This window comes from Ipomoea nil, unplaced genomic scaffold (assembly GCF_001879475.1).
Source record: "Ipomoea nil cultivar Tokyo-kokei standard unplaced genomic scaffold, Asagao_1.1 scaffold2779, whole genome shotgun sequence".
Lineage (NCBI taxonomy): Eukaryota > Viridiplantae > Streptophyta > Magnoliopsida > Solanales > Convolvulaceae > Ipomoea > Ipomoea nil.
The window spans coordinates 2,426,912-2,435,916 of NW_017619207.1; the positions used below are offsets into that span (position 1 = coordinate 2,426,912).

Below are 9,005 nucleotides of genomic sequence, written 5' to 3' on the forward strand. Positions count from 1 at the left end.
GCCGGGGGGTGTAGAATGAAGTCTTGGTACAAATAACCCGCCCGGAGGGAAATGTGGAGCATGTGGGTGGCGGTGGCGTCATCCATGGGCTCGACCTCCCCGACCGCTACTTTCCATTTGACGAGGAAATTGGTCAAGCTTTCCCCTTCAAGCTGCTTGGCCTTCTCCAAGTACATGTAGGACTTCCTTACCACCTTGGAAGTGATGAATTTCCTCACGAACTTGATCGCCAGGGTGTTAAAATCAGCAATTGAGCCTGGCTGCAAAGTTCGGAACCACTCCACTGCCCGACCGGTGAGCGTGGAGTAGAAAGCCCTACACATCACGGCATCTGATACGCCCTCCAACATCATGTTGCCGTAGAAATCATTGACATGGACCTCAGGGTCCGTACGGCCATCGTAACTTTTCTCCCCGGAGACCTTCAAATCAAGCGGGTAGGGCTGAGCCATTACCTCGGCAGTGAAAGGCGTCCTGAGCAAGGACGATTGGTCAACCGGGGGTATTGCAGGGTGCGCGTTCCTGAATTGCGCAAACTCCGCCTGGAGGTTATAGAGCAATCCTCGGGTCTGGTTGAGCTCGGCCTCCTGGGCAGCTTGGGCCGCGTCCCGAGCGCGTCGTCGACGGTGAGATCTCGACCCGCTATGCCCGGATGAAGCCTCCTGGCTGGCTTCCTGCATCTGTACATCTTCCGGCTGCCGGTTTGGGTCTTGGGGCCCCAAACGTTGTCGCATCGCCGGTCGAAGACGATCAAAAGCTACCGCTCGGGCAGCTTCTTCGGGGTCCTCCGCTGGGACTGGAGCCTCCGGTGCTTGCTGGACCTGCCGTGGTGCCTCCATCGCATCAGCACCCCCCGACCCCAACCGCGAACGAGTCGAGCATCGAGCCCAGGAAGCGGACTAATGCTGCGGCTCTGATTGTGCGGCCGGGTAAACTGGAAGGGCGGCGGCTGGAGCCGTGTACACAGGCGTGTAAGGTGGATAGCCAACCGAGGGCGTGTAATACATCGGTTGGCCTGGCCAATACCCGTACGGTTGAGGTGGGACCGGATATAGATACTGGCCGGGATATATCATCGGCTGCTGCTGGTACTGTTGACCGGGTGTTGGGTATCCCGGTTGGATGTAGTTCACCGGCTGTTGGGCGGCCGGGTATGTATTGGATGGATGGGGTGGCAAGAGATTGAGGTTGAGGTCCATCGTCTGACCTTGTTGCTGAGTGGTCTGGTGATCAGATGAACTCGCTGCATCCGCCTGGTCGTCGGCGAAGAGGTTTTGTGCCCACGGATACATGGTTGATGAAAGACCGGGTGCTCGTCAAAACGATGGCTTTGTTGCACAGGTGCCCACAGACGGCGCAAAAATGATAGGGTTAATTGCCACGTAAGTGGTAATTAAGTAAATACGAGACCAATTAAAGCAAGTAAATAACTCTTAGACCAAGTAGACCAAGTAAGCAACCACGTGTCGTTGTCCCGGGTGCCCTGCCTGTCAACGCGTGGAGCCGCCACGTGTCCCTCGTCAGCTCTCTCGCCAAAGGGTTACCGCTCGGTGGTCGACACTACCGCTCGGGCAACTCCGGGTCGGAACCCGACCGGGTTCTTCACAAGAAACTCGACCTGTTACCTGCAAAGACAAGAAGACAAAGACAAAGGCACACCGACCGAGGTAAAACTATGTCGGTCGGGATATTCCCTACCAATACTTGTTTTCACATTCGAAATATATTTTACCAAGTAATGATGAATTGCGTCCAGACTTTTGTATCCAAAAGTGGCAATTTTAAATACAATTAGAAAGTTAGTGAGTTAATTTAATTCTTAAAAGTTTCTCTCTTATTTATTTGTTGGCATTGTTTCCCTTGTTCTACATCACAATCTCTTGTTATATAGTGCAAATCATAAGATGATGAATCTCCTTTAGAATCATACATATATGTATGTACGCATGCATTCATATATGCATAACCTCTCCACTAAAATATAAATGAATATATGACACAATTTTGTACCCAAAGGAACCAATCGTTATACCCTACACCACGGCGCGCATAGCTGTGTGCGCCGTGCGCCTCTCAAAACGACGTCGTTTTAGAAGGCGCGGTAGGAAGTTACTGTGATTATGTATATTTGTTCACACAATTATGTATATTTGTTCATACAATTATGTATATTTGTTCATACAGTTATGTACATTTTTTATACAATTATGTACATTCTTTTTATACAATTATGTACATCCGAATCAAAAAATTTGTGTGTATTATGTTAAGAGTTGATGTGTATTATGTTAAAAGTTTATGTTTATTATGTATTATGTTAGATTATGTGTATTATTTTTTAAAAAGAGTATGTATATTTTGTTATATAATTATGTACATTCTTGTATACAATTATGTGTATTCTAGTATAACATTATGTACATTTTTTAACATGGATTTTTTTTTAAAGAAAAATTAACTGCCATACACTGGGCAGGAAATTTCAAAAAAAAAAATTTAAAAATTAAAACGACGTCGTTTTGCATCTGGGTGCACAGTGCAACGCGCGCCGTGGTGTAGGATATAAATTGCCCAAAGGAACAGAAGATGAAAGTGGGTTGAAAGAATCTTCAAATGAACATTTTTTGCACTAGTTTTTCTCAGCCAAGTCTGTAGCTATGAGGGGGCCCCTGTTAGCTATATTTGTTATTGTTCTGTAGTATTATATACAAGGGGCATTTTATGGTAACCCTGCATTACCTCCACAAAGTAAATAAATCGTCGAAAACACATATATTAGACTCAACAGCTACGCTCTAGAAAAGCCAATGCTTCTTTCGCTGGATTCTGGGTTGAACCTCTGTTGCATATCATGGAGAAAACTATAATCAGACCGAAACTGGAAAAACCATCATTATAAAGCCCAAGAAACAAGCGTTAAATACAAAAGTTAGATTTAGCTACCTCCAGTTTCATATAATGAATTGTAGTGTACCTCGCTCCAAAAGCTCAGCCATAATTCTACACTTAAAAGGAGCTTATAAATCAGAATGTTGAAGGCAGAAAAACAAGAGCTATGACTGATACATAGTGATAAGATTTTCTCAAACCGGAATGGTTGACATAGAGTTATATCCCGACATTATCATGAGTATGAAAATCAAATGGTAGCAAATATGTTTCGCATATGAGTATATAGCTATAGCTGCATTTTTATATCTGCCACCCTGCTTTCTTCTTGGATCAAGCTCAATGCATTTTCCCCTTACATATATTGAGTATAATATTTTTGTTATCCCCTAAGTAACTTGTTTTTTGAACCTAGTTTGTTGAGCGGAGGCTGGGGGATTGTTGGGCAGAAGCCAGTAAAGGGCTTAAAAGACCAAGTCCAGCACCCAGTGTCTCGAAAATGTGATGGCGGTCTATAAGGAAATAAAGTTGCGCCTTCGCTGCTGGCTATAGCTTTTGGCATAGTGGTAAGTGGTTGATCCTAACAAGTGATATCAGAGCTAGTTTACTGGTTCGAGCAAATAACATTTAAGACTGGTTGGTGCTGGGAGGGGAGAATTGTTGGGCGGAGGCCGGTAAAGGCCATGTCTAGCACCCGGTGGCTGGGGGATTAATGTGATGGCGGGCTATAGCTTTTGATCCCAGCATAGTTGGTACCATGTTTCTAGTATCTTGATTGGCCTACTTCTAGGCTAGGGATAAAGTTGTTACTTCTAAAGGTTTGAAAACCAGAAAATAAAATCATTTTGATAACCAGAAAAATAAAGGAGTCAGTCAGAATTAAACATGTTTTTTAAATAAATAAATAAAAAAAAAAAAAAAAAAAAGTAATAAGATAGATTTTTCCCATTTCAGAGGGATAAAGGAACAAATTGCAAATTTGGTACATACCTTTAGAAGGTTGGGTGTCCTTGGGAAGGATCTCAATGTAACAGGTGTCTCGAAAGGAAGTTACTAAACATATTTTAGCTCCAAACTGCAAATAGTCAATAAGAGTAATCAAAGGATTATACAATACAGACTAGTTACCAGCAAAATATTCTAGATATCTAATTTGTAGAATAACATAATGGAAGAAGGAAACAGAACACTAATATTGAGTGACAATCTAGAAGCCCTTCTCTAATAAGAAGAGGAGACTTATAGAAGTCCAACACGATAGAAGGGGCAGTAAACACCAAGTTAGAAAAATTAGGTAAAACAAGCAAGCTTCAAGGCCGGAAAGTAAGTAGAGTGTGACTAAGCACTTAGTTAAAGCGAGAAAGAAAAACATTACAATGGAAATGAAAACAAAAACAAAAAAAAAAACTTACTCGGTCTGCTGCAGCTTGGAGAGTAACATGATCTCCCCATTCCCCTGTTCTGATAGGTATTAAAGCTATGTTAGTGATGGGTGAGGTATGACCATTTTTGTCACCAAAGTACAATTAATACTTGAAAAATGTATTTTTAACCTCTTCATCTTCTTCAAGTAGCTTTTATACTTCATTGGAACGTAACCTTCATATAGCTTTCTGTAATGTTTTAGCTGAAAAGAATTTAGAAGCTAAGGCCCCAGGTGAAAAAATAGCAACAGAATATACAAGTTTTGGTTATATATGTTATAATGCATAAGCTATAAACGTTGGTATGCTATTAAGCCCATTTAGTAACTTTATGTAAATTAAGCAACTTATAAGCTGTGAAGATGAGGTGCAGGATAGCCCAATTTCAATCTGTTCAGAATTATTGTTTGTGTTTTCAATTGTCTTTTAGATTCCCAGGGACAGTCTTTCATTTATTATCTATTTATCTGTGGTTTTCTACTCCCTGTTTTCTCTCTCTCTCTCTCTCTCTCTCTCTCTATATATATATATATATATATATATATATATATATATATATATATATATATTACACTAGTGTTTGTATTGAGGGTTTACGCTTTGAAATAATAACAATCTCTTCTTCTTTGACACAGTATCAGTGTCATTTTCTGTGGCACTGATTTTCTTCATGAACAGTACCGTTAATATTCATCCAAAACCTAGAACTTCAATCACTATTTATGAGGTATTGGGAGTTGGAGAGCCTAGAACATATACGTCTTGGAAAAGCAAAGATGCAGCTGCAACTTCAAGTGGTGATGTTAGAACTACCAAAACTTCTAAGAAAGGTGCAGCTGGAACTTCAACTTTAAAAGGGAAAGAGGAAGTGGTTGAAGATGATGAATAATAGGAGTTTGAGGAGAATTATGGAGAAGAAGAAGAAGAGCCATTGTTTAATTTTGTGGTTGAGGAATCTAAAGGAGAAGAGGAAGAAAGATATGTTCCACTTGATGACAAAGAAGAAGATGATTATGATTTATGATGGGGTTGAAGAAGAGGGTTAAACATTTAATATCTAATTATCTATTTAGTTTATGGTTCTTTATTTATGTTAAGACTTGCGACATTAAGTTTTCTAGAATTTTATCAATTTCTGCAATTTTTAACTTCTTATATACGGAGTATATAATATATAATATTAATGTCTGCCATTGTCAACACTAGTCATAACTCAAAAAGGATGAAGATTTTGGGCAGAATGTATACCTTTCCATTCCATTAAGACACAAATTTTAATGGCTTCTTAACTGGTCAATCCATTAATGACTCGGGACACATTAAGGCTAAACACTAACCTGTTATTTTCATTTTCCAATTTCGTGTCTTGTTAACGGATCGTGTCAAAAATTGCCAGGTCTCGGATGGTAGGACCTTCCAACATTTCCACCTAGTCTTACTAGCTCATCGGATAAGGAACCACCAATTTGCTCAACAAAGTAATCTACAAGTCCCTCTAAAAGAACACAGTATTTCCTTGCTACTTTTGCCTCTTGACTTCACAGAAATTTCTTCTCTATGACATCTCATTCAACCCAAAGGGTTTTCCCCATCTCAATTGGATTGAAGTTCATGTATTAGAATTTAGAAGTTGAAATGGACACTAGCATAGTTGTTACGATTTTCCTTGGCCTCGTATAATAATTTTGGCAATCAGGTCTAGTCCCTCTCTCTTGTATTTTATAACAAGCCCCTTTGGTCCTCAAAACACATCAAAGAAGAATATTTAACCCAAAAAGAAACCCCTTTGACATTTCGAGATCTTACATCAATTTTTTGATGATCCTGTAGCTTATGGTATATTGTATATATACAGTTATTGACATTTCACAAATGGCGAATTGAACCCCCAATATGCTTTTGCTGAAAGATAGAGCTGAGAAGTAACTCATAAAAGTTAATGTAATCATACCTGTTTGACAACCTGCTTTCTTACATACTTGTGGTAATCTTGATTTCTATAAAGCTGATCTGAAAGGGCTCGGAACTGCCAAATGAGGTAAGTTGTAAATATATTAAACATTGATAAAGACATGGTGAGCAGAGAGAAAATTCATTAAGTTATTACAAACCCGTAAGACAACAAAGGGCACACGTAATTGACTAATGAAATAAGTTAAAGGAGACTAACCTGGCAATTCCCATCTCCCTGAATTTGAATTTCAGTAAGATCATATGTTTCCAACCTGAGAGTTCATTAAAGATGTGTGAAGTGTTTTTAAAGTGTTGCAAGAAACACCGTCTTAGAACTTAGAAGTACTATAGATGATACAAAGAGAAAACAAGTACTAAATTGCCTATGGATGCTAGAACTATTTATTTTCTATAAAGGATGCATTTAAAATAATCCATTATGAAGAAGAGAAGAATACAACACTACAAAAATATTAGGACAGATGATTGCAAATTGGGGAAATATTTTGGCAAGATCACTTCCAACGAAAAGACCAAACTCCAAGACAATGTTGATCCTCTAATCCTCTTTTTCAGAGCCACAACCCCATGAAATTTGAAAGAATGCCCACCACATTAGAAACTCATTTATAAAAACTGGTCACCGCATATTAAAATAAAAGTATAAATTCCACGGTCTGGTCAACAGGAAACCCAATAACTATTTTCCAGCTACTGGCTTATCAGACAAAAATGATGTTCGGACAAGTCTAAACTTGAAAAACAATCAAAGTAATGGGTTACCTGCCAGAAAGCCTTGAGTGGTCTAATGTGGCATCATTTGTATCAGGTATCTCTCCAATTACCCTTGGGGTGTGCTGCCAATATTTAGAACATAAGCCATTAGAAAGAATGACAATCAAAGTGTGCATTCAACAGTTTTATAATTTAATTGCTAATTCCAGTGTTGTAAAAATCGGCCTAGGCACTAAGCACTCCTAGGCCGAGGGGATTTCAGCCCTAGGCGGCTTTCAGTCGGCCGGCCAACTAGGCGCCTCGGCACCTAACTTGGCCAAGTCAACGCCCAACTCAACCGAGTGATTTTTTCTTTAATTCCCTCACCTGTACATCATCACTTGCTCGGCTGCTCATCTTCCCTATCCCTCCAGCCAGGTACTCAACTACAAAGTCTAATATATGTAGTTGACTAGTTTGGGAGATTATAACAGTTGCTCACAACCCACTGCCTTTTCTTTCTCTTTTTTTAAAAATTACTCGGTCGCCTTCTGCAACATTGGCTATTTCTATACATCTAGACGGACAAGTTCTATTATCCTATACCTAAAACTCCTACATAAACCTCAATGATCCATAAGATCTAGATAGAAAAACCTAATTGCTTTCCTTTTCTTTCAAAAAATCACATTACTTCAGCAAATGAAAAAGCTTTTTACCACCCCCATTATCTGTAATTCACTCATACATACCGGAATTGAGTCTAGATGAGAAAGCCTCTTTCCAAGCTTGCCCATGCGCTGCTGCAAAGCATTTTCCTCCTCAGCTAATATCTTAGCAATAGTATGATCATCCTCCGTACCCAATGAATTGCTGTTCAAACTAGCACTGGAAATCGAGCTTGAGGAGCTTGCCCTTGAATTCCCATATTGTTCATTCATCATAAAATCTAAGCAGAAATCAAATCAATCACGAACACAGCAACAATACCTACTTGACATAAACATATCAAACGACCAAATATCAACTAATTCAACAACATAATATATTAATATGCCAAACACTAAATACCAATCAATGATTTACTTGAAATCTTGAAGGAATAGCAAGTACCCTTTGTTCAGATAAGAAGATTGAGATTACTAAAGGAACATTTGGATTTGATTTCAAGAAAAGAGAGGAAGACAAATATACATACCAAGAAGAGGAAAGGATAAGCTTTGAATTGGACTAAACTTTTCTATAGCTTCCACAGCAAAATGAGAAGAAAGCAGTTTGGTAAACAAACAACATCACCCTTTACCAAGACAAAACGTGTGAAGCAGATTTTTTTTTTTTTTTTTGAGACAGGCCCTCTGGTCAAAAGTGGGTGAAGAGTGGTTTGTAAGCGTGTGACCTATAACTTTTTTCTTAGTACAATTCTAGAAAGTAGAAAGTAGAAAGTAGATTAATGCTATGCTAATTTTAAATTTAAAGGATTCCGGTATAAGATCAAATATCTTTTATTTTGATGGTATTGTGGTTGCTTTTCATAAGAAATATTTTAAGTTTGAGTTGACATAATTTGTTGAATATCTACGAATCTACGAATATATATATCGATAGGATATTACGCCTCAACTGTTAACCTATTAGAAGTAATACTACAAAGACTTTCATTTTCTACTCTATTTTTCTACTTTATATTATCTGTCATGCTTTGATTGTCTAATACAAAAGGGTGGGCCATGATTTTTGTTCATTCTTTTTTCTTCATCCAGTCAAAATTAAACATTTAGTAGGAGTAAATGTAACATTTTTCCCTCTGTTATTTATTAATTACGATGAATCAGTGAATTGGCCAATAATGCTTGTCTGTGTCACATAAAAAATCTATTTATTAATTAGAGTTAATTTCTTTTTTAGTCATATATTTATAGATGTCATTCCATTTTAGTTTTTTTTTTTTTTAAACATCTTGTTGATCCAAGCTAAGTTTTTGGATTTCAATTTCTTTTTTCTCAATTGTGTGCTTCAATGTTTGAA

The 9,005-nt window shown here is 38.6% G+C and overlaps 1 protein-coding gene across 8 annotated transcripts; it reads right to left on the reverse strand.

Moving 5' to 3' along the window:
* Positions 1-2,582: 2,582 nt before the first annotated feature.
* Positions 2,583-8,311, reverse strand: LOC109157373 (OTU domain-containing protein DDB_G0284757). 8 transcript variants are annotated; one of them, XM_019305279.1, is made up of 10 exons: positions 8,179-8,307; positions 7,733-7,970; positions 7,050-7,123; positions 6,484-6,538; positions 6,265-6,339; positions 4,443-4,516; positions 4,302-4,350; positions 3,880-3,964; positions 2,944-3,000; positions 2,583-2,839 (listed from the first exon to the last, which is right to left on the reverse strand). In XM_019305279.1, the coding sequence occupies exons 2-10, from the start codon at positions 7,922-7,924 to the stop codon at positions 2,796-2,798; spliced, it is 705 nt and encodes a 234-aa protein (XP_019160824.1). In that variant the 5' UTR covers positions 7,925-7,970; positions 8,179-8,307; the 3' UTR covers positions 2,583-2,795. The 8 variants fall into 8 exon arrangements, with proteins under 8 accessions (XP_019160824.1, XP_019160826.1, XP_019160827.1 ...); XM_019305281.1 differs by having other exon boundaries at positions 2,588-2,839; positions 7,733-7,929; positions 8,179-8,309; XM_019305282.1 differs by having other exon boundaries at positions 2,588-2,839; positions 7,733-7,973; positions 8,179-8,308.
* Positions 8,312-9,005: the final 694 nt, after the last annotated feature.

What these genes read in the sequence shown, in the direction of transcription:
- LOC109157373 (XM_019305279.1), bottom strand. Translation starts at nt 7,924, where the DNA reads ATGATGAATGAACAATATGGGAATTCAAGGGCAAGCTCCTCAAGCTCG. An exon ending in AGGGAGATGGGAATTGCCAG is followed by an intron (nt 6,340 to 6,483) that starts GTTAGTCTCCTT and finishes CTCATTTGGCAG; the next exon opens with TTCCGAGCCCTTTCAGATCA. An exon ending in TCCAAGCTGCAGCAGACCGA is followed by an intron (nt 3,965 to 4,301) that starts GTAAGTTTTTTT and finishes GACTATTTGCAG; the next exon opens with TTTGGAGCTAAAATATGTTT.